At 43.4% G+C, this 25,118-nt stretch overlaps 1 protein-coding gene across 1 annotated transcript; it reads left to right on the top strand.

Annotated features, from left to right (window-relative positions):
* The first annotated feature begins 401 nt into the window (after positions 1 to 401).
* Positions 402 to 25,105, top strand: LOC120048409 (lamin-A-like). The gene is made up of 13 exons (XM_038994363.1): positions 402 to 608; positions 2,682 to 3,073; positions 18,677 to 18,833; positions 19,285 to 19,410; positions 19,700 to 19,873; positions 20,080 to 20,205; positions 20,400 to 20,620; positions 20,785 to 21,121; positions 21,338 to 21,445; positions 21,637 to 21,756; positions 21,953 to 22,009; positions 22,361 to 22,564; positions 22,813 to 25,105. Exons 2-13 carry the CDS (start codon positions 2,718 to 2,720, stop codon positions 22,846 to 22,848), a joined length of 2,022 nt encoding a protein of 673 aa, XP_038850291.1. The 5' UTR covers positions 402 to 608; positions 2,682 to 2,717; the 3' UTR covers positions 22,849 to 25,105.
* Positions 25,106 to 25,118: the final 13 nt, after the last annotated feature.

Raw genomic sequence — 25,118 nt, forward strand, 5'->3', positions numbered from 1 at the left:
TAAAAAAATGGTGCAAACGCAATCTTTTTTTGTGAGCTGACAGTAAGGTGATGATTTGCAAATACAGACTAGACTAATGTGTACAGCTCCGTACAGTTAAAGAATGGATAAGGGTGGATTTTCCATCCAACCATTTTTCTATGTTTGCACTTGAAAGTGGAGCTTTCACTGACAGGCCACATGTCCAAGCAGTTGGGCTCACTGTGTCTGTGAGCCCACTGTGAATGAAAGAGAAAGGAAAAGAGAGTAAGAGAGAGACACCAGGGAGCTGAGTAGTTGCTGTGCTGTGTGTGGGCTCTATCTGTATTAGTCCAGCCTGGCTCCTCCTTGCCCCACCCTCTCCCTCTCCCTCCTTCCCGCTCTCTTTCTCTCTTCAGCGATACATGTGCAGGGAGAGACTGTGACGCAGCCATTCCAGAGCGTGAGCCAAAGGCACACAGACAGCACTGATCCTCCTCCCTATACTCCACAGGGGCACCCCAGACCCAGAGAAGAACACCTATCTACAACACACAGCGGCAGCTGAACTTCCAGAGAGGTCCGGCTGTGCATTCACACACACTGCTCCATCAGGAGGCTTCCACTCACAACCTCACACTCTCACTAAGGTAAGATAAAGACGTTTTGGCTCTGGTTGCACTTTGACTGACAGTTGTGAATGTCAGCCCACACAAACATAGATGTGAGAATGGGTTCCTGCTTGTACTTTGATCTTGACGGCTACAGTGTACAGTTCAAATTTCATTTCACTTTCGTTGTTGACCGGTTGGGGGCGTAGGATAACAACTCGGCTGTGACCTTTTTAAAGTATATAAGTCATTCAGTGTAAGTTATTCTAATGCATGGTTATTGGGGAAAGTAATGTAGTAGTTACTCTTTCCAAAAGTACCTCATTATCTATGGAAAGGGCTTGACACATGTACATTATAGGGAGTGCTAAGGTGTTCACATTCATCAGTTACTTATTTATCATATATGCTGTATCATTGCATGAGTAATGAAATAGATTACATCTATCTGTTATTGAGTGATTCCTCACAAAACCCAGACAAAAAATACCATGATTTTGGGGATTTTCTCAAAATGTAATTCATACAACAGTCCTTTGGAAGAAGGATTGTTGACATACAATGAGTGTACAAAACATTAGGAACACCTGCTCTTTCCATGACCGACTGACCCGGTGAAAGCTATGATCCATTATTGATGAAACCTGTTAAATCCACTTCAATCAGTGTAGTTGAAGGGGAGAAGATGATTTAAAGAAGGTTTTTTAAGCCTAGAGACAATTGAGGTATGGATTGTGTATGTGTACCATTCAGAGGGTGAATGGGCAAGAAAAAATTATTTAAGTTCCTTTGAACATGGTATGGTAGTAGGTGCCAGGCGCACCGGTTTAAGTGTGTCAAACTGCAACGCTGCTGGGCTTTTCACGCTCAAGTTTCCCGTGTGTATCAAGAACGGCCCACCAACCAAAGGACATCCAGCCAACTTGACACAACTGTCGGAACCATTGGAGTCGACATGGGCCAGCATCCCTGTGGAACGCTTTCAACACCTTGTAGAGTTTGTGCCCCGATGATTTGAGGCTGTTCTGAGGGCTAAAGGGGGTGGAATATTAGGAAGGTGTTCCTAATGTTTGGTACATTCAGTGTGTATTTGAAATTTGTATCTAAAAGCATAATTGAGAAATAATGAATCAAAGTTGGCATATTTATGACATTTTGGGCATATCAAGGCCTCCTTTAAGACTCCATAATGTTTAATCTGTAGATGCTACAAAGCAAGAATTGGTGGCATATGAAGCTTTACAGCTTGCTCTGTAATATGAGTAGTATTTAGATTTCAATATTTATTTTTTACATTAATTTATGAATATTGAAAAATATATAAACATGGATATTGAAAATATATCATTTTTTTTATATTGCTAATTGTCAATTTATTGTGGAAACATAATTTACTCTACTGCCATATCAAAGTTCCAGAGTGGAATTTCAGCTAGTTTTTTGGGCTTCGAAAGCCTTTCATCCAGTACTTTCTGACAGTCATTTCACTGCTGCCTCTGCCCGTTTAAACATTGAGAAAGTGGTTCTTCATCTCCTAATCAGGGCATCCTGCGGTGTTTGTTTATGTAGTGAGTCAAGGCCATGGTATAATGACTGAGATTTAGGCAACCCGAATGTTAGTGGAGGGAGACAACCATCGTACAGATTTCTCAGAATTAGTGACTCTGGCATAATTAGCAGGCTGTTAGTACTTCTTCACTCTCTCTCAACAAGCAGTTGGCCGACAAGGGAGATGATGCAGATATTCTTTGCTTGTATAATGTTTGTTCATGGTTTTGTATGCTTCTGGAGTTCTTGAATACATATTTCGTGTATATTATCAAAATTGTCTAATTGCCTGTTCACTGTGCAGACGCCAGACGGTGGGAATTAGACTTGCTCAGGAGAGAGCTAAAGTTGCTTAACCACCCAAACAGCAATTTTAGTAGGGCTTCTCTGATGGTGAGAGAGATGCGTAGCTGTTATACGCCTAAGCCCCAACCCCCTCCTCCTTTACTATTTTCTTTTTTGACACATGCTAACTCACATGGTTCCTCCCTCAGGCTTCGCTATACTTGTTCTAACATTTGCTGTATCAGATGTTGATTAATTAATGAATCCTTCCCTCCACAGCCTGTCTCCCAGCCAACCACCTGAACCACCTGCTGGATGTCCACTATGGAATCTCCGGGTCAGAAACGAGCCAGCCGCGGTGGGACTGCCACCCCACTCTCCCCAACCCGTATCTCCCGCCTGCAGGAGAAGGACGACCTGTGCAACCTCAACGACCGGCTGGCCGTCTACATCGACAAGGTGCGCTCGCTGGAGATGGAGAATGCTGGGCTGCGGCTGCGCATCACCGAGTCCGAGACCGAGATCAGCCGTGAGGTGACGGGCATGAAGGCGGCCTATGAGACGGAGCTTGCCGACGCCCGCAAGACCCTCGACTCGGTGGCCAAGGAGCGCGCCCGACTGCAGCTGGAGCTAGGCAAAGTCAAGGAGGAGTACAAGGAGCTCAAAGTCAGGTAGGACACATTGGGTTGGCAGGGTTTAGGCAATTTTTTTTCGTAGGCGCCATACAAAGGCTTCAAACACAAATGTTCAGTTGAATTGAGGCCAAATGTTCTAGGTAGGGGGCAAGAGAGCTAGCAAAGATGGGTTGGCAGGAGTATTATTAGGGGAAACCCTGGGATGGGGACAGAAAGGCTGGAGGTTTATGGGTAATCCTGTATATGAATGTGGTGTCATAAATTTAGTCTATTGCCATGCTCCCTGTTGTAAGTTTCTGGCCGAGGGACACATTGGGTTTTGGCCAAGGGACTAATTAATTTAGTCTAAATTTGAAAGTGATTGTGATTCAGCATGTAATCTCACTGACACACATTTACCTGCCTACAACCTCCTATATAATGACAGGGAGGGGCATATTCAAACCAGAAGACGAGACACCATCTCATTTCATTATACCTAATTTGTGGTGACGATATTTCCCTGTACTGGCTCTGACTCATCAACCAGTGCAGGTCTGCTCTTACTCCAGTCCTTCACTACAGTCATTCTCAATGAAGTAGATTTCCACTACTACATCATGTTCCTCTTTCTCTTGCAAACCATAAGTACACCAGCCCTGAAACTATTTTCACCCTGGACTGGATACCTAGTATGCTGGCACATATGTCAGAGCGTTGGTCAGATAAGCCTTTACTAATAAATAATTGAATTTAACCCATTGCAACCTTTAATTCCAAGGCAGTTTGCCACTGAGGATGTGAGTGGTAGTGCTTCTAATCCACACCTGGGTGATGCAACATCCATTTTGCACCAGAATGCACACCACCTATTAGTTAAACTCCGACTTGTAAAATCCTTTAGAAAGAGGTGTGGAGAGCGACATGCCTGACATTAGTTGTGTACATTCCTGGTGGTTTTCAGCAGGTTAGGTAGTAATACTGTATTCCCCCACATGGTAATGACAAAGGGCCCAGACACGGGGCCACGCCCTGACAAACCGCTCGCTCTGTTTAGCTTGACTTACGAGTGTAATGACAGTCAACACTCCCACAATCACATGCATGGAATGCGTTATTACGCAACGCATTTCAATCGAAGCCTGTAAGCAGGTTTCCAGGTTAAGATAAAATATGCTTTCATCCAAACTCTGGTGTTAGCACCATTCTCCAATCAACTGAGCCATCTGAACTGGCTGGGTAGGTTAGACTTAGACCTTTGGGACAATCTTAAAGGGATCTGTCTACCAGAGTTAAGTGGGTAAATGTGCCCACAGACAGAAAATAGCTCACATCTCTCGCTCTCTCTCTCTCTCTCCTACTAGCAGGCAACGGCCTGCAATGACTCCACAGGAATGTTTGAATGTCTTGGCAAAGTGCAAATCGGGTTGCAGTGCGTCTGAGAAAATGAAAGACAGTTGAAAGTGTTAGTTGTATTTACTTGTTATTTTACTATTTTTTTTACTTTGTTTCTTTAACGTACCCTCGTTTATGCATGGGGCTTCCCTCCGCAGGGAGTAGCAAACAGAGAATAGGAATATTTTAAGCTATGTAAACACTGTCTTCAACAGCTTCTCATTGGCATGACTCTGGTTTTCAACACCGTGCAATTGCAATGTTGAAGCAATGGCGTCTGTACAGAGACGTGAGGGTGGAGTCTTACTTGTCCAACCATAGTGCCATTGTGTTTTCACTGGGTTAATGTTTCAATTAATGTTTGCAGTGTATCCGGCGAGATGGAATGTACAGTATTTGGTGTGCCCAATGTTGCAGGTGAGGGTGTGGCTCTAGGGTGGGTTTGTGTTGAGTGCCAACCTTGGTCAGGGTGTGGACTTCTGGGTCTTGACTTGAGGGTGTTGAGTGAGTTAGGCTGTCTGAGGAGTAGTGACTCTCTTTAAAATCCAAGTCTGTTTGGTGAGTGAATGGAATTTTACAGTTCACTTAAATTCTCTTTCCCATTGTGCCGTAAGGTCCCTAGCTGAGTGAAGAATAGCAACAGCGCCTATAACTGTTTTGGTTTCCTTTGGAAACCAATCATTTGTCACACGTGTGGTGGAAATGTATCACTCAGGCCTGCGTGGGCAGCCTCGGTCTCTTACGCTGCAGCCGGTGTGTTTGCCAGTGTTTGGTTGCTATGGCAGCTGGGGAGTCTTGGCATGAGCGTGTGACAGGGTGGTGACTCAGAGGTTTTTCAGGGCCTTGATTGTGGGAAGGGAGCTGCTGGCTGTGGCCTCTCTAGGTCTGGACCTCTGGGGCAGAGCAGTGAGCCATCTTTATTAATAGTTAATACGTATCATCTAGTTCCCTATCAACACCATGTTATTACCTTTGGCTGGTGCCCTATGAGGACTTGCAAGTAAATGTAACTTTCTTATCAGAGACAGAGCAGAACACCGCCCCAACAAATAAACAGTGTGCATGTCCCTTTCAACAATATTCATAGTCATTCAAATATTATAATACTGCCTTACTGTAGGCCCTACATTATACAGTGCCAAGCCCTCTAGCCCTGTTTTGATGTGGGCTGCAGCAGATGTATATGTCACTTACCACAGCCTGTGACTGTACACACCTGTTCTTAGACATGCCATTGGGCCACGCCACACAGTCGTCTTTGTGTCGCAACAGACACATGCAACTCCCCTGAGGGCAGACCATCGCCATTGGGCTACAGGGATGTAAACTGCTCGTCTACAACCCAGTCTAGCTTGTAAATGATTTGCATGGGGGGATAAAAACAAACCTTGTTTGGCTAAAGCATGTTCCACTGTTAGGATAGAGTAAGGATCTCTAGGCTAGAACACAAGCGGGCTAGCCTAAAAATATTGACTGCTCACCTAAGACGCTGCTATGCTGCAATATGATTTGCTAAGCTTCAACATGAGCCCCAAGGCTTGGCCCACACTCCCACATTCGTCAAGGTCTAGTTATCCACTGTGGATGCTCCTCCTCTGGAACATAAGAGGGGCGGCGGACGCTAGTCTCATGGAGGACAATCCCTTGTCTCCCCACCCAGATGATGAATAGTCTGCTTTGTGTTGACAATATACATGGAGACCCATGCAAGCTCTGCAGATACGGTGTTCTCTTTAGATCTTATTGTTGGTTCACCTATTGAAAAATGCCACTTTGAATTCTGCCCAGTTTACAATGCGAATTATATTGTCAAAACCTATTGCTTTTTTACTTTCACTCCCTGGAAGTAAAGATGGTTCGCTAATCTATTGCAAACTGTAAAACAATGATTTTTATTGTCGGAGTTGTAGGCATTTGGGATCAAAGGTGGTGGAATAGGCTAGATCATTGAGGGATTTCAAAAGTCAACACCCGCTCCCATTTCCAGACTCTTTTCCAAGGTTGCTGCGTGCAACACCTGTTGGCAAAGAGTAACAGATAAGCGTAGCTAATGGTGGGCCAGGACAGATAACATCTAGCACAATGGATCATTTGATAAGATCTAGCACAATGGATCATTTGATAAGATCTAACACATGTAGGCCAATGATGTTTTGTCTGTTTATTGAGGGTACGGTATGCAGGATAAATGTTCATTTAGAATTAATATGTTTGCAGTGTGAAGTATCCCAACGTATTTCCTTTTTTAATCGTCATTTCATTCCAATGACCTGAATGATGGAAAATCTGATGTGAAGTTGTTTGACTTCTTTATGTACTGTAGAGTATTTTGTGCTGGAGTGGCTGCCATGTCATCTTGTAGCACTTTGGGGCTATGAGAGAACACAGCAGGAAGTACACTTATCATATAGCATGAACACATTTCCTTCATTAAGAAAGTTTGTTCTCAGTTTCATTTCTGCGCTCGCGCGCACACACAGCATATGTTTTACTATATTTGTGGGGACCTAAAATAGATTTCCATTCAAAATCCTATTTTCTCTAAACCTAACCTTAACCCGCAACCCTAAACCTAACCCATAAGCTACAAATAGCCTTTGTCCTGGTGGGGAGAATTTTCCTTGTCTTACTGTCCTTTAGGGGATTTCCGGTACCCACAAGGATGGTAATACAAGGAGGCTAAGTGGTCTATTTGTAGGCCCAAATATTTTATAAACACATAGTTTGGTTACCACTAGTAACCAAGGACTGTACTGCTACTTTTAGCTCAGGGAAACTCTAAACAATTCGCTGACGTGTACTGCACTCTACTTCCATTTGATCATGTGAATGTTCTGCCGGGCTGACACACAGCTAGACAACAGGAGGAACCCATTGAAGTTCATTTGTTATGCTAAAGTATTTGAATTAAGTCACTCTCCCTTAAAATGGACAAGAGCAAACATCCTCTCCCCACCAATGAATGATGATGTATCAAGCTGTTCAAATACTGTGGTTCTGCACTCAAACAACCTCTCAATAAAGACTTTTGGCTCAATCCCTCAGGATATGAATGTCTAAAGTTCACAATAGAAGTACACCTCAGAGAAAGAAATAGTTGGTGCACATCCCTAATTGTGCAGAACATAACTTGAATTGAATATAAGAAGAAAAATGTCTTATTCAACATAGAATCCATCTTTGCTACAGTTCGTGAGGCACAAAGAATCAATATTTGGTTTCTAAAGCACTCGCTCTTCATGGAACAGATAGAAACTCAGCAGTGTGTGCAGCCTTTTCCCCACTCGTTTTCCTCAGGGAAGAAATGTGTACCATGACAGTTTATTATACTACAGCTTCTCCCAGGAGGTTTGGATCACCACTCTCTCTATTCTCTCACTAAACTCCCTCGAGGGCATCGTCATTCTACCAGCATGACCTCAGCCTGTATCATGTGACAGTGTGACCTTCTCAAGTTATACAGAACCAAGTCTGTCTGGACCGCAGGCCTCCTGGATTTGGGTGACACTTTATTTTAGCCACAACGGTGTGTAGGCCACAAATGAAACCTGTTCTGTGACCTGCTATTAGAGAGACAGGTTCAGGCTTATTGAAAATGTTTAAGTATATTTAAAAAATATGTTATAGCAAAATTGTTTGTCTTCATGAACAGCCAGTTTTCATGTCGTTGATTATTTTAATTTAAAAAATGTGACCTTCTATTTAACTAGGCAAGTCAGTTAAGAACAAATTCTTATTTACAATGACGGCCTAGGAACAGTGGGTTAACTGCCTTGTTCAGGGGCAGAATGACGTTTTTTCACCTTGTCAGCTCGGGGATTCCATCCAGCAAACTTTTGGTTACTGGCCCAACGCTCTAACCACTAGGCTATCCTGCCGTCTCTACGCTCTAACCACTAGGCTATCCTGCCGTCTCTACGCTCTAACCACTAGGCTATCCTACCGTCCCATTTAGAGCATTTTACAGGTGTTTACTGTGTCATTAGTAGTTAGTTCAGCAGCTGTTCAACTAGTTTATTGACTAGTAATGCATAGGGAGCTTGAAGGCTGACTGTTCCAGTGGCTGTAGTTATACAACATGGAATGTTGTTAATAGTAAGTCTGTTATGAAGGTTCTACAATTGATGGCTATTCTCATACATTGTTTTGTCTTTCAACTTAGTGTCCCCTAGGCTCTAGGGCTCTCCAAAGGCATGAGTGGGGCAAGTAGGAGTATACCTATCCTAGTCTCGTGGCTACTTGCTCCACTGGCCCTAACAAAGTACATGGCGATGGAAAACAGATGTGCTAAGACTGTACATGTGATGTCTGCTATATAGAGCTCTCTTTGTTGGGCTGAGTTTTGATAATTAAAGAGTAGTGTTTGGCCTTTCAGTAGACCAGTACTGTGTTCGGAGAAAGCATTGGCGGGCTGGAACGAGTGTGTGTGTGGATCAGAGTTTCCATAGCACTTTGATTCTTTTCACGACCCAGCCAAGTTGAATGAGTCATCCGCTCACTAACAGGGTAAATCACTTTAAGATGCTGGGCCTCTGCACACATGCTCACTCCACACGAACACACATCATACTTAGACACACACATTGCATGTACACAAATTAAAACACACACCTCAAACTAAGTTACACACACACACACACACTCAACACACTGGGAAGTTCCCATTTGGTAGTGGATGAAGTGGGTGCGACCCCCAAATGTTCTAATCTGATCAGTAATGTAACTGCCAGTGGATTACCACAACTCTGAAAGCTCAAAGTACATTTGAGATGATCAATATGTCTGAAGCGTTTTCATTTCCTTCAACAGAGTTTGATGTTTGCATGGAGCATTTTGAACATTCAGGAATACCTCCAGATGTTTAGCATTTTGTGTCACTAAACATCACTCTTGTTTACTGGAGCCTATACAAGCCAAGCTTTAAAAGGATTGTGATGGTTAACCAGATGCAGGCCAATGTTGTCCAATGCACTGTTATAGACTGCTCCTCAATGCAAGTGCTCACTAGGGAAATGTTTACTAACGTTTACATTTCGTAATGCAGAAGGGAACTAATCTTTACCTATTAAAGATGGATTATGTAACTTTTTGGGAGACCTGACCAAGTTCACATAGAAATGTGGTGGGTTATAGATCTGTCATTCTCGTTGAAAGTAAGTCTAAGAAGCGGTAGATCTGTTCTGTGTGCACTACTTCTATGCTTCCTGTTCTTAAGTTGAGTTTTTGCATCGTTTACTTTTCGGTTTCGCACATCAGCTTCATATAGTGCATCTAACAGTTGGGTGCTGTTACAGACTTATTCCCATTGGCTAGAATAGGCTAAAGAATGTTCGCTTTAACACTGCTCCTCCTCATAGGCGCCACACAGTCTGCTGTATTAGTTCCATAATGCTAACGTTAGCATCACTCCCCATCTATTCACATGGCACCACAGCAGAGCTTTCATTGTAACTCAATGCAGCTGCATGGGGTAATAGGCCTCAGATCAGTTAAGCTCTGACTCTGTTCAGTGTCGTGTCCAGAACATTTTAAATGGGGTGGCCAAGGTGGAACACAGACCCAGTTTAGGGGGACAATACCATTTTGAACCAAATTATTATTATTTTTTTGTACAAATTTAAATTATAATGGTTAAACACATTAAATGCTTCAGCTTAAGTTTGGTACATTTCCCTGTTCAAATAAATCAATTCCAAAAGTGTTGTTTGCATTTGAGGTCAGGATTTTATAGAAGGGTATTAGCATACAGCAGTAAATTCACTTGAAAGTGATATCCAGAGAGCAAATTTATACCGTGACATTCAGGGGGGTGACTTTTTTTCTTCTTACGCGACCTCCTATGTGTGCTTGCGCGTGCACAAATGTATTTTTATCGACTTATATCGACTATAGTAAATTCATGTAATTTAACTGTAAAAATATTCCCTTTTAATGTGTCATGAACACAACCAGTCTCATGATGTTATCATCTGATTGGTAAACAAATCACTTCAAAAAGTAGGTCAAGTAGGTTACCGGCACACGTTTGTTTACTCCAAAATAAGTCCAGCATCCGAACAGTCCACTGTGCAGCCACCATTTGAATGGAAAGTGATATTACAAACGCCATAAGTGTAATAACATTCCGCCTATAAAATCTCCAACAATTAAAAAAAGTAACACTTATGAAATGATTTCTCATTTGTGTCTAACTATCTTACATAATTTTCCTTCAATTCACCAGAGAAAGTGTCGAAAGCGAGGCGAACAGCGCCCCTCTGTCTTGTTCTCAACTAGCCTACCTGGTGAAATAATAAAATCAAATAAAGTATCTGTAGCCCATGTATCTGATGCTGTATGGACATGTCATACTCTTTTTGGCCAGACAAGACCAGATACATGGGCTACACATACTAAGACAGAGGGGTGCTGTTTTGCTCGCTCGGATGCTTTTCCGGTGAGATGCTCGGTGAGTGTCATATCAATAGGTCTTCTCTGAATATATATCAGATCTCTGGGGGGGCCATTGGAGTGGCCAACCAGATTTTTTTGGGGGGGGGGGGCTCTGTTTGCTCTGTCAAAGCCAATCACACACTGTTTGTTGTTCATCTACATGGAGCGTATGTTCTACCAAGGTTAAAATGTATGCAGTAGTTTGATTTCATGCGATCTCAATTCATTTCATTAGTGTTATTGTCTGAAATTTGACTAAAGCTCATAAGTGATATAGGCTACTACAGGTTTAAAATACATTTAGAGGTGTAATAATTGATTTACATAGCTACATCATTTTCTATGTGTAGGTAACACTCCTGACAGTTGAAGTATTATAAAGCGAGTGTTACAAGTGGTAAAAGACGAGGACAAACTGGCTAACCTGTGTTCTCTAGTTATCTACCTTTTTATCAGGGCTAGATAATCAAATCAAACAACAATAGCTAGCTCTTATGCCAACATGCTGAATGAAAGGGCACCAGGCTTCTGACTCGTGTCATGGTGAATCACTAACTAATCATTAAAAGCGGAACCAGGCCTGTGCCGCGTAAACACAGAACCAGAGCTACATAAAAGGCTTTATCTGTGGGAGAGACGCTTTCTTTTGGTCATTGCTGGCCATGTTTGAATGGGTATATTATGGGAGGCAAAAGCAGGGTCATGTTCAATAGACATGACAAGGGGATTTTTTTTTTAAATTGTGGGGGGGGGGGGGGGGGGGGGTTCTGTTTCAAAATGTTTTGTACCTACTGAGCACGACCTATGTGTAGGCTGTTTATGTGCCATGAAATGGCACCCCCCCCCCCCCCCCCCCCCCCCCCCCCCCCGCTGCTTGTCTATTTGAAACACAAAGGAAGATAGCAGTCTCGAGCACCATGATGTTGGTGGTGAAACACTAGGAACTCTATTCCCATCTGCCCATATGGATGTGGTGAGTGGGTGGCTTCTGGCTATGGCTGGGTTGTTTTCCCCTTGGGATTTATCTCTCTTTCTCACACACACGGAATGAATACAATCCCTTCCATTGTGTTTTGATCCCAGAAGAGACATGATCATGTGCCAGCCTGTACTTTGGATTGTATTATTTTCTTTTAATGTCAGATCTCCATGTCCTCTTAACAGTGCTTCTAAATGATGTTCACATTTTTTTATTTTTTATTTATTTTACCGTTACCGTTTACCGTTTATTTTACCGTTTCAACCTTTAGTTGAAATAATACTATGACATACTTAAACATTTTGTTGAATCAATACAGAAGTAAGTTGAACCAATCCATGGTCTGAATACTTAACTTAAAATACGAACCGCACATTTTTCATTTAATCAATGCTGTTTTCAGAGTTCTCCTGAAATTCTGACATTGTGTAGTCTGGCTGTTGGTCTTGGAAAAAAACTCTACTGCTATTTCTGGACCTTGTTTGCACTAAGACCCCATTATTCAACAGCCTTTTCCCCTCTGTGTCCTCTGTATCCTAAACTTACCACTTTGGTATTGGGAAAATGGGATTGTGAAGGATGGCTATTAATAGGGATGGGAGCCCAAAGATCATCTTTAGGGGTGAAGGACCCTGTAACGGCGGTCCTCCTCCTCTTCTACCGAAAAGGAGGAGTAGTGATCGAACCAAGGCGCAGTGGAGTTTGAACACATAATTTATTAAAGAAAACACGAACTTGACTAAACTAACAAAACAACAAACGGTGTAGACAGACCTAGACGACGAACTTACATAAAACAAGAAGAACGCACGAATAGGAAACATAGGCTACACAAACCGAACAAACCGTAAACAGTCCCGTATGGTGCAAACATATACACAGACACGGAAGACAATCACCCACAACGAACACTGTGAAAACGCCTACCTAAATATGACTCTTAATTAGAGGAACGCCAAACACCTGCCTCTAATTAAGAGCCATACCAGGCAACCCATAAACCAACATAGAAACAGAAAACATAGAATGCCCACCCAAACTCACGTCCTGACCAACTAACACATATAACAAACTAACAGAAATAGGTCAGGAACGTGACAGACCCCTGGTCATTTCCAACCTCCAAGGAAACCCACCCACACGTGTTCACACATGCCAGCCAGACGGGCGGGTGTCTTTCCTTAGTAGCGCACCATACCAATAAGATCAATCAACCATTACAACTCTGTGCACTGGAAGACTGTAGTAACACCGGAGAGGGAGGGGGGGATTACATTCTCATTCCTAACAGACCCTCTAATAGCACAGAGAGGCCAGAGGGCTTTTTGCACTGCCTGATTGACTGTGTGACTCCATTGAGATTTGGCCTTTCCCATTAGTGGGGTGATTTAGCATTGACTGCCTCACTACAGTGCACTGTTAGCCCGTTAGCATGCACTGATGGGGAAATGGCTGTGTTTACAAGGTCAGGGAACTGAGCAAGTAATTTACTGTGCGTAACAGAGTGAGAGTCAGAAAGTGGGTGTGGTAGTATGAGGGGACCAGAGGATGGGTGCGCACGCACGCACGCACACACACGCAGTATAGGAGCGTTCATAGTTGTCTATAATCATGCCGCTGTAGTAGTTATGTGTAAAAAGTCATTTGGATGTGAACTATATGTATCCCTGGTTAAAATGAAGTGTCTAGTATTGTTCATATGCTTCCTACCCTTTAAAATATGATATAGAGTGCATACAATGAATGATCTGTTTAACATCAACTTCATGGGAAACAGACACGGTCTCTGGTTTCTGGCTGGTCTTCATAGTGAATCATTATTTAGGCATTACTGCTGCCAGGACATTAAAGGACTTTAAGACTTTGTGGGTATTCCCGCATGATGCATCTGTCATATTGTAGTAATTATAGGCTAGATTTTCCACCAGGAGCCTAACAGGAAAGCTTTTCCAAATAGGCCTATGAGGGAGGAAACTTTTTCGACAGAGTTTAGCTCTGAAATATGCTCAAAGTAAGCATCGGCAGTGAAATTCTACGTGTTTATCCATTTCCATCCAAAATGTGGGGAAATGCCATACTTTAGATGAGTAGGCCTCTGTTGTCATAGCAACGGCACAGCAAAATAGCCAGGATTGTGGGTTTTCCGTTGTTTTTTTGGGGGGGGGGGGGGGGGGGGGCTCGCTCCATTGTCGTCAATGAGGTGGACAAAGATAGCAGTGAGTCACCCAAGAGTGAAGGAATGAGGTGGACAAAGATAGCAGTGAGTCACCCAAGAGTGGAGGCTGAACCAACACATTCCTCCGTTTTATTATTCCTCCCCTTTTCTCCCTCTCCCTCTCTCTCACACACTCACTAAACTGTCATTCAGCAGTAGCTCTGCTGCTCACTATGTATACTAGAAAACGTTTCGAGACAGCTCTTTGTCCTTTGCCCTTTTTTAAAGTCGTGTGAGCTTTGATATAACACTGTTGTCACAACAGTAATCTCTTGTGGACAGATGAAACAGCGTGAATCTGTCAAGGCTCACAGAATTATTTGGTTACGAGCAGCAGTAGTTCCTGGTTTGGGGTTTTTGTCGTTGATTACTTGGACGAATCAGGATAGGGCGAAGGCGGTGCTTAAACTGGTGTGGTCGATTTTCAAGCCCATGTGTGGACGATAGACGGTTTCCACTAGATTACACAGCCACAAAGTCAAAATTGTCTCTACGTAAAAATTCCTGAACTAAAATGTGCATTTTGGCCATGATAAACACTGGGGAAATTAGCGGAAGGCAGGGGTTTGGCCGAGGAGTTTCCGTTTCCGAGGGAGGAAACTTCACTTCCTTCCTTTGCACAAAGATAATCACAATTGTTAACGCCATTCCCCCCAGAAGTAACACAGGAATTGAAAACTTTCGCAAGAGAATTTTACTTCTGGGTAACCAAGATTATCACAACAGTAATGTGCACAGGAGAAAGTCGGGCTACAGTGTGTTCAAAGCATCATCGACTATTTCTCTTATCTAAATCAGACCGTTAACTGTAGACTTCTTTAACTCCTTTTCTTTACATGGTCTCTAGATGCCCGGATCAATGTCCTATGAGTAATTGTGACAATAAAACACATCACACCCTATATGCTATAAATACAGTACACCGGTTAGGTTCTTTTATCCCCTAAAATTCAGTTGCATAAACTGTCCACATCCAACACATGCTGTTTTGATAAACAGACTTCCATCCACACCGGTTTCTGAGGTGTGGTCCAAGTTTGGATGGATTCAAATGTAAACTTAATTGGAAGTACATTTTGCTCTATAAATGTATTCAGTTTGCACACACACATTCACGCACTCAGGCATGACGTTCAACCATGTCCACCCAAACAGGTCATGCGTTCCGTTAAGTCAACATCCTGGAGCAAACAAACACATTGCAGGCTTACTGGCAGTCATGGATACACAGGCATCCATATCCTCAACACTAGAGCGGATCAACAATGCCATTCATATTCATTATCACCTATATCCTCAGCACTACAGCTGATGAACAAAGTTACTGACACACATCACACCCAATATTGCCATACTCAGGTCATTCACATTCTATGTCATCACAGCCAGGCCGCCTGTATTACTATGTCCTGTATCATCTTAAAGCCATTCGATGTTACTTTTTTATTACATTTTTTTATTTAACTAGGCAGTTAAGAACAAATTCTTATTTACAATGACGGCCTACCCCAGCCAAACCCTAACCCGGACGACACTGGGCCAATTGTGCGCCGCCCTATGGGACTCCCAATTACGACCGGGTTGTGATACAGCCTGGAATCGAACCAGGGTCTGTAGTGATGCCTCTAGCGCTGAGATGCAGTGCCATAGACCGCTGCGCCACTCGGGAGCTACCAGCCATTCATGAGATAATATCATATACATGCTTATTATTTACATTCTATATCACCATAGGTTCAGTACCAGAGCTGATCCACATAGCCCATTTAGTCATAATAAATGGCCCACCACCCACACACAAGCTACAGTTCTGGAGGCATTAATGGAGCCCCAGCACAAAATGTTTACATGTCTTATTTAAACACTGAATGTCTGGACACAAGTGCTTTACTGTTCCAACTCAGTGTGCAAGTTGGGCTAAACACACATGCAGACACACAAACTCACACTCATGCCTAATAACACAGGACTAACAGCCCTACGTTGGGTTATTCTGGGTTCTCCCATGTCTATTATATTTGAATGACTATTATAAAATAACAGTGAACTTCATTAGGGCCACAGTTAGGCTATAAGCCAGAGGGAACTTGGCCCCACCAAAGGTGGTTAAACGTAACAAATATTGTTGAACGTAGGTTGTAAAAAAAAACAATAACAGTAGAGTAACTGCTGTTTCGTTTGCCCCCAGTCACTAAGCTGTCCATCTTGATTCGCTTGTTTTTGGTTGAGAGGTTGCTATTTAGTGGGACATGTCTTCACACTACCTTATACACCCAGGTACTTGGATGGCATGAGGGCCTGTGTATGTGTGAGCATCTGTGACATAAGAGCTAGGCCTATCTAAAACAGTGGCTCTTGTTGCAGTTCAGTGGAAATATTTCAGCACAGGAGCCGACCGGAAATAATTCCTTTTTTCTTATCCCTCTCTTCCAGAAAAAAAACCTTCCATCTCTCTTCACTTCTGCCTGGCCTTGTCCGGCGACAGTACCAGCACATTCCTCACATGACTCCTTGTTCACATCCCACTGAGCTCTCCTGTGTTTCTCTGTCAGTCAGGCTTATCAGTACAAGCTGTTAGACTGGTCCTCTCCATCCACACAGGCGGAAAATAAGCTAAATATGACCCCAGTGTCTGTCATAAAGTCTAACGAGTAGAGCCCAATCAAATCTAGACCGGGGTAGAGTTTCCTTAAGCCTCTAGAAATCAAGAATAATGGTTGAATTGATTCAGATCAGAGTAGGCAGTGTACTGCCACATGTATAGCTAAGCTATTATTGATTAAATATGCAGACAATGTAGATTTTAATTGCTGGATCTTGTCCATTATCACTGTAGTATATGTATGGGTGTTTGTGTTTCTGTGCATGAAGGATGTTGTTGGGTCTTTGTTTTCATGCAAATGGTGGGGGCTGTCTGGGTGGCTGGTGCCAGTAAATGTGGTTGGATGCCAACTGTTAATCCATCAATCACTCACCCTGCTGAACATTAGTGCTCTCTGGGCCTTTGTGAAATCTGAGATGGGACAAGGGCTAGTCTGTATGTGGCAGAGCGTATTTCTACTCCATTGTAGATTTTATGTGTGTTCTTGTACTGGTGTAGGCGTGTACATATGGTTCCGATTTTGTGTGTGTCTTTTATTGAATTCATGCATACATTTGGAAGTAGAGAGGGTTGTTGTAGGCTGGCAGTGGCTGGGGGAGCATGAGTGGTGGGTTAGTGGTCTGGAAGCCATCTCCCAAGCAGATGGACGTCATTAGTGATCATGAACATTGAAATGCAAGGGCCAAATGTAATAACGGGGAATCTATTTCCTGTTTGGCTTTCAATGAGCGCCTTTGCCAAACTGGTATGAAGCTCAAGCTACCACTTTCCCATCCTCTTCTGTTTGGCTATATAGTTTTTCCACGGTCTAGGTCCAAGTTTCAGTTTTTTACCACTACTGCAAATTGATGCCTGCTTTAGAGGTTGGACACAAAAAACACACACATGCAAACAACAAATGTGAACGTTTTTGATTTAAGCCGTGGCTGCGGTCCAAATTTCCGGAATGTCTCGAAGCTTCTGCGCATGTTTATTTTCAACTTTTCGCGCATCTCTGCTCTACTCGTAGAGAACAGGCTACTATTGCGAATAGTGCTCGTTTTAATAAAGTTAGACCAAAGCTGAATCAATGGCTGCAAGATCACATAATGATAGTATTTTACATAACCGAATATAATAGCATAGTATAACGTTACTGTAAGGACAAAACACCACCGCCAAAACAACTAAAAAGCGACTAGGCAAAATACACAAGTAAGCTATGCTACAGTTTAACACCATCTGCTCTCGAATCTGCTCACTGTTTATCATTCAAAACAACACTGTAGACAACTTCATAACTCAAGATCTAATTGCATATCCCCATGAAGTACGTTGGGCCAGTAACCGACGGGTAGCTGGTTCGAATCCCTGAGCTGACTAGGTAAAAAATCTGTTGATGTCCTTTTGAGCAAGGCACTTAACCCTAATTGATCCTGTTAAGTCGCCCTGGATAAGAGCATCTGCTAAATGACTCAAATGTAAATATTTAACTGATTGAGCTCAAATGGTTGGAATGCAGATACTGCATGGGCATTTCAGCATTAACACTTGAAGAATTACCATGTGAAGGGAAGGAGACCACAAAAATGTGTGTGTGTAAAGTAGAGGTAAAGAAACACATGTGCAGAATGTGGTCGGGATATGCGCTGAGGGGAAAAGTTGGATCTGCAGCCACTATGTTTGATTTAACTGGGATTCCCTCAGGAGTGCCTATGTTGGCCTTTTATTTAGAACACGTGAGCTTGATTTAAATTATGTTCCTGTCAATTAATTTATTCAGTATGATGGGAGTTCAGTTAAGGACAGCTCAAGGCATTCATGAGTCTTTCATAGATAGTGGTAGTGAGTATGTTATCCCAGAATCGGAACCTATGTGGATAATGTTTGTCAATGGGAAGTTTGTGTACAGAGGTTACTAAACAGTTTGACTCTTTTTAAGAGCCTAAATGCATAACAGCTTTTATTGTAATCATACTGTATTAGACACAAGTTGCTCAAACACAGACCGTGTTAGTGAAACAGGGAACTGATATATTTGTCTACTGGTCTCAACAGAAATGGGAAGAAGGAGTCGGACCTGGAGGCAGCTCTGGCCCGGCTGAGGGATCTAGAGGCTCTGTTGAACTCTAAAGATGCCTCTCTGTCCACTGCCCTGGGGGAGAAACGCTCTCTAGATGCTGAGATCAGGGACCTGAAGGCCCAGCTAGCCAAGGTAAGAGACTAGTGGTAAAGGCCTAATAGACATCTCTGAATTCTACACATACTACATACTCTCTCCTCAGGTCCAGGGTTCAAACTGCATATTATTGATCCAAAATGTTTTATAATCTTCCAGTGTATATATAAAAAAATAATACTGTTAAAGAACTATCAATTGTGAATATGACTTTTGGGTTAGTGCTGTAACAAGGTCAGTGCATCACCGTGGATTGTTCTCAATGAACTCTGAAACTAATAATATTCCTACGCCACCTTCTGGTCACATAAGTGAACTATAGTTTCACCCAGTCATGCTTTCACATCTTACATGCAGCTCCTCTATTCCTCCTCACTAAAGCGATTTGATAACTAGAGTGATTTCAGATCAACAAATGATTCATTATTGACCTAATCTAACAGAACCCTAAAGATAAACATCAAACTTTAAACCGTCTGTCCCTTAGCTGGAGACCGGTCTGAGCGATGCTAAGAAGCAGCTTCAGGATGAGATGCTGAGGAGAGTGGACGCTGAGAATCGCCTGCAGACCCTCAAGGAAGAACTGCAGTTCCAGAAGAACATCTACGGAGAGGTGAGAAACTCTCTTTTACCTCACTCTTACACCATCTCTCATCTTCTCCCCTGACCTCTCTCTTTTTACCTCAGACTTTCTTTTTTCTCTTTACCTTTTTTTGCCCTCTGATCTGCTCCTCCTTATCTATCTCACTCTTTTTCTCTCCCTTCTTTTGTTTCCTCATCTATCCTCTTCACTAGCCTTGTAAACTAGACTGATGGAACACCGAGATCAGTCTTTTATGAGGTTACCTCTTCACACCCTCTTCTATAACTCAAGTATGCCTGTACCGTCTATCTCCCTGCAGGAGCTGAGGGAGTCCAAGCGCAGGCACGAGTCTCGCATGGTGGAGATTGACAGTGCAGGAACAAAGCAGGATTATGAGAGTAAGCTGGCCGAGGCCCTGATGGAGCTGAGAGCCCAGCATGAGGAGCAGGTCCGCATCTACAAGGAGGAGATCGAAAAGACCTACACCTCCAAGGTAGGGAGCACAACCCACGGGTCCACACTGCCAGCTCAAACGTGGACTAGAAGTAAATCAGTTCAAATCGGTAGTGTTATTTCATTTTAATTTCACTAAGCTGTCCATGCATCATTCGACATCCTTTCATTGGCCCAGTGCCAACCTAGCACAGACACATGTATCGTGGTTTCGTTCTGACCTCTCTGGCCCTGTGTGTGTCTCAGCTGGAGAACGCCCGTCACTCCGCAGACAGGAACAGTACCCTGGTGGGAGCGGCCCACGAGGAGCTGCAGCAGACTCGCGTGCGGATGGAGGGCATGTCCTCCCAGCTCAGCCAGCTGCAGAAACAGGTACGGCTGCACCCTGTCCACCTGTCAATCACAGAAGTCTCTTACCATATATCTCCATACTGTGGAGCTCTGACAGCTGTTATCTTAGCTTTAGTGTTGGCTCTAATACAAAGTATTAGCGCAGTTCATCTCATCTCTGTCAAATATGGCCCTTTTGGTTGGTCTAACCGGGGTATCAACCCTCTGTGTGTTAGCTGGCGGCGAGGGAGGCCAGGGTGCGTGAGCTGGAGGAGTCCCTGGCCCGGGAGCGGGACACGATGCGCCGGCGCCTGGAGGACAAGGAGAGGGAGATGGGGGACATGCGCATGCGGATGCAGCAACAGCTGGATGAATACCAGGAGCTGCTGGACATCAAACTGGCCCTGGACATGGAGATCAGCGCCTACCGTAAACTGCTGGAGGGAGAGGAGGAGAGGTGAGGAGACATTACAGATATGCACAATGCACATCATGCATACACGAACACTGAAAGCCACACACAGACATTTACACACAGACTGAAGTAAATAAACTCATGTAACCTACACACCCACACTAGATTTGTATCAACAATCTTCTTCTCTGCCACCCCCCCCCCAGACTGCGTCTGTCCCCCAGCCCTCCCCCAACCCGAGTCACCGTGTCCCGTACCACCGGCTCGGGCTCAGCACACACCCATACCACCCGTACCTCGGGCTCAGGACACAGCCACAGCGCCCGAGTGGTCCAGTCCACCAGCAGCACCCGCAACTCCTCAGGCACGGCCAGCGCCAAGAAGAGACGGCTCAATGACAACGACAGCGAGACCTCCAGCCTGGCGGGGGGCGCCGTGACGCGTACACGCATCGCCCAGCAGGCCTCCGCTAGCGGCCGCGTCACCGTGGACGAGGTGGACCTGGAGGGGAAGTACGTCCGCCTCAGCAACAAGGCCAACGAGGTATGGAGTTAATCGGTCAGCTTGACATACAATGGCTGCTTTCTGCTACGATGCGTCGCAGGCTTTCTGTTATGGTCAAATGCACAGGTTTTGTAAGGAAGCTACTGTAGTAAAACACCATGTTGGGTTGATGTTGTAAAAGGACAATCTCTTCTACCTAGGGATTTTAGTTGACGTTGGCTGAAACAGACTTGATGCTTATCTGTTCTCCTTCAGGGCCAGCTTCTGGGCCACTGGCAGGTGAAGAGACAGGTGGGAACCAGCACCCCCATCATCTACAAGTTCCCCCCCAAATTCAACCTCAAGGCAGGACAAACCGTCACAGTGAGTAAAACCTTCGTCATGTCTGCACTGTCATCAACTATGCTTGTGTTCAGTTTTTAGTACACCATGTTGAGAGAAGTGTGTATTCTAACAGAGAGCAGCATGTTTGTCACAATGTGGGCTTGTGTGTAAAGTAACTATAGTATGTGATGAGGTCATAACAGACAGTCCTGTACCTCTTCCCTCTGTAGATTTGGGCTTCAGGAGCAGGCGGCACCCACAACCCCCCCTCAGACCTGGTGTGGAAGACCCAGAACTCATGGGGCAGCGGAGACCTGTTCCAAACCACCCTGGTCAGTGCCAATGGAGAGGTGAGAGACACACGTCACATGCACATGTTTGTAGTTGTACCTTCCCATTGTCCCGTTGATTGTTCAGTCTTTCTTTTGGCAACATCATCCCACTTCCTATCCTACATATTTGAATACATGTGAGATTTGGTAAAATACCTTACTCACGTCATAGCCGGTTGACAAACTGACTGTTCTCTGCCTCTATTTCCCATAGGAAATGGCACAGAGGAAAGTTACACGCACCCTGTTCCAGGAAGATGATGACGATGACGTGAGTCTCACTGTTTATGAAAGACACAGGCTCAGGATGATAAATATATTACTCAAACTATACTTGCACTGTGAGGAAGGCTATTGAGCCAAAACGTTGTTCAGGATCCCCTGTTTCAGATGAAAATAGGTTAATTTATGTAGAGTACTTATTTAGTCACCGAACAATGCCAGGGGTGTGCGATGATGCACTTAAATACTTCTCTAAAGGGTGACAAGAAAAATGGAAAGACTTGTATTTACCGTTACTGGGTCCCAGTGCTAAAAAATGTAGGAACCACTGCCTCACAGTGGCTACAGTTAGTTTTTACCAGTAATGTTGGAACCTTCTGTTCTCTGTCTCCCTCTGCAGGGCAACCACAGTGCGTGTGGTGTGGACAGTGAGTACAACCTGCGGAGCCGCACGGTGGTCTGTGGCTCGTGTGGCCAGCCGTCTGATAAGAGCTGTGCCACCTCAGGGGTGTCCAGTGGCTCCTGCTCCATCAGCAGTGGAGGAGGTCTGCCTGAGGGCCTGATGTCTCCCCTCTTTATAATGGGTAGCAACTCACCCAGACAGGTACTGTAGGACTCCATCTGTTTGATCATGTATATCGTTTCAACACACATTTTAAGACACTTAACACACACTATTTCTGTTTCAAAGCACAAACACCCCTCATTCTCTCTCTCTCTGACACATGTACGCTCATGCGCACAGCAACACTGTTATCCCAGTTTTCCTGTTTCTCCTGCTGTTATGACAACAGACCCTTCCTGTCCCCTCACTTCCTCTAACGCCCCTATGTCACTTCCTGTCTTTCTCAGGGAGGTCCCAGACCGGAGAACTGCTCCATCATGTAAAGCCAGGCAGGCACCACCTCACCTGGACAAGTACCTCCCACACCACACATGGATGGGAGACGCCTTTTTTTAAATTACTTTTTTATTTCCTTTGTTTCATATATGATCTGTCTTATTTTGTATGACATAATCTGCAGGTTAGATTGCCTTTGGTGTTTGGCAAAGGGCTTAGGAGCTGTGTATTCACTTCAGATATATGAGCTTGTATATTCTAGTTATTGCATGTGGGCTGGGCAGATGCTTTCACTGTTTAGGGCCATATCTAGGGAGAGAGGCACAGAAAGCACCTTTAACCATTACAGTGGACTTTGCTCCATAGTGGGCTTTTGCGTCATGTCTAAACTGTCAACACTAAACACGCACAGCAGCAAACCCTGCTATGAATCAGTGGACATGGGGGCTGGAACCAGGGATCTCTGGCCTGGTATTCCAAATACACTACCATAGAATGTCCTGAATGTCACTAAATGGAGATGGAGTTAACCCCCCCTGACCGCTAGAGGATTATGGGGGTTTGTATTAGACTGAGCGATGGGATTGGTCATTCTAAAGCCATAGTTACAAAGAGGAGCTCAAACTTGACACTGCCATCAAGTGGTTTATATTTCTGAACACAAGACAGTAGTTTTTTATGGAATGACATCTATATTATTACTCATGAAACAATCAGACAACTATGGTAATATGGATATAGGTTCCAAATTGTGACTTGTTTTCACAGGCTTGAAAGAGGTATGTAGTTGTTAAAGAAAGGAAACCCAAACCAGATGAGCACACATATGGGGAAGACAAAGTACTACTGTATTGTAAAGTTGAGTACGGTCTTGTTTGACCTCTGACCTCACCTTTGTCTTGTATGACAAAACAGTTATGCCACGCTTTTTTGTTTACGTAGTTGTACTGTAGGGCAACTCATCAGATCTAGACACAAAAATATGATTTGTAGGGATTCTTTTGCTTTTTGAATCTGAGATAATTGCCAGATGGATTATAGTAATGTTACTGTAACCTTCTAATATTGATTTTCCATTTTTAGGTTTGAGGGAATGGCAGCTTGAGAAATAGATGTTCTGGTTTGTCAGACTTTACCAACTCTAAAGACAGAAATTGTCTGAGTTGGAAGTGTGTTGATTTAAATGAAAGTACAATGCTTACCTTCTCTTGACAGTAGTGCAACAATGTGTACGTTCTGTAACTTTGTTTGTATCAGGTGTAGTGTCAGAAAGAATGGGTACAGATAGAAAGTAAACCTTGGACAAGTAAGCCTGAGCCTGAATGGCCCGTAGGGGTAGTTGGACTATATGGTATTATCTGGCTAAAAGTTTACTTTATTAATGAACTACACAGTAGGTCAGAAAGAGTATTTAACTTGAGAAGGAAACCTAAATGAAACTTAAACCATCTATTCCTCATATGATACCAATTTTACATTGACATTCTCTGTATTCATGTATTGTAGTCTTGAAACTATTGTCCAGAGGCCTCTCTCCCACTAAAGGATTATAATGGCTGTGTTTTTCTGAGCTTAGTGGCTTTTCTTTTGGGCATGTTTATTCTTTTTTTTTTGGGGGGGGGGGGCGGCTTATTTCTTTACAACTATGTCAAAAATGAGCTACAATCATCTACAAATATTTATCCACTGCATATTAATAGAGGCATGTACAGTAGTCTGGCAGCCTTTTTCTAGGATGTATAAGCAGTAAAGATTTTCTGAGAATACTTGATACTTTTTGAAACATTTAGTTTTTTTTGTACTTCATACACATTTCTATCACTACCAATTTGGAGAAAATGTGATTATTCTCACTGCCCCAGACATACCTTAGAGAAGCTCAATAATACTTTTTTACTAGACATATATATATAATTACTTTTGTCACTTTTCAATATTTCTTTTCTCATCATGTCTCAAGTGCCTTATTGATACCTGCTAGTGATCATTGGAAATGATGTATTTTTTTTTGCATTATGAGGTGTCGATTCCAAAGATATGCGATATTTTGTCTTTAAAGACAATGGAATTTATAGATTTTACAGAGTATGTTGGCTATAGTTGCATATTTGTACAGAAATTGTCCTATAATGCTCAATTGAATTTGTAAGAAATGATTATACCTAATATGGAAAAACCATGCAATCCAGGTAGAATGTATTAGTGATGATTTACCAGCCTTTTCTGTTCGAGACGACACAGGTAAAAATATTTTCCCAACAAATGCCGTCTTGTGGTTGACTTCTTAATAAAATGTAATCTGTGGTTTGATGTGTGA

Source organism: Salvelinus namaycush, chromosome 5 (assembly GCF_016432855.1).
Source record: "Salvelinus namaycush isolate Seneca chromosome 5, SaNama_1.0, whole genome shotgun sequence".
In the NCBI taxonomy this organism is placed as follows: domain Eukaryota; kingdom Metazoa; phylum Chordata; class Actinopteri; order Salmoniformes; family Salmonidae; genus Salvelinus; species Salvelinus namaycush.

Coding starts and splice junctions, on each gene's coding strand:
- LOC120048409 (XM_038994363.1), top strand. CDS start 2,718: ATGTCCACTATGGAATCTCCGGGTCAGAAACGAGCCAGCCGCGGTGGG. Junction 18,834..19,284: donor TGAAGGCCCAGCTAGCCAAG/GTAAGAGACTAG, acceptor TCTGTCCCTTAG/CTGGAGACCGGTCTGAGCGA. Junction 22,565..22,812: donor GTAGCAACTCACCCAGACAG/GTACTGTAGGAC, acceptor TGTCTTTCTCAG/GGAGGTCCCAGACCGGAGAA.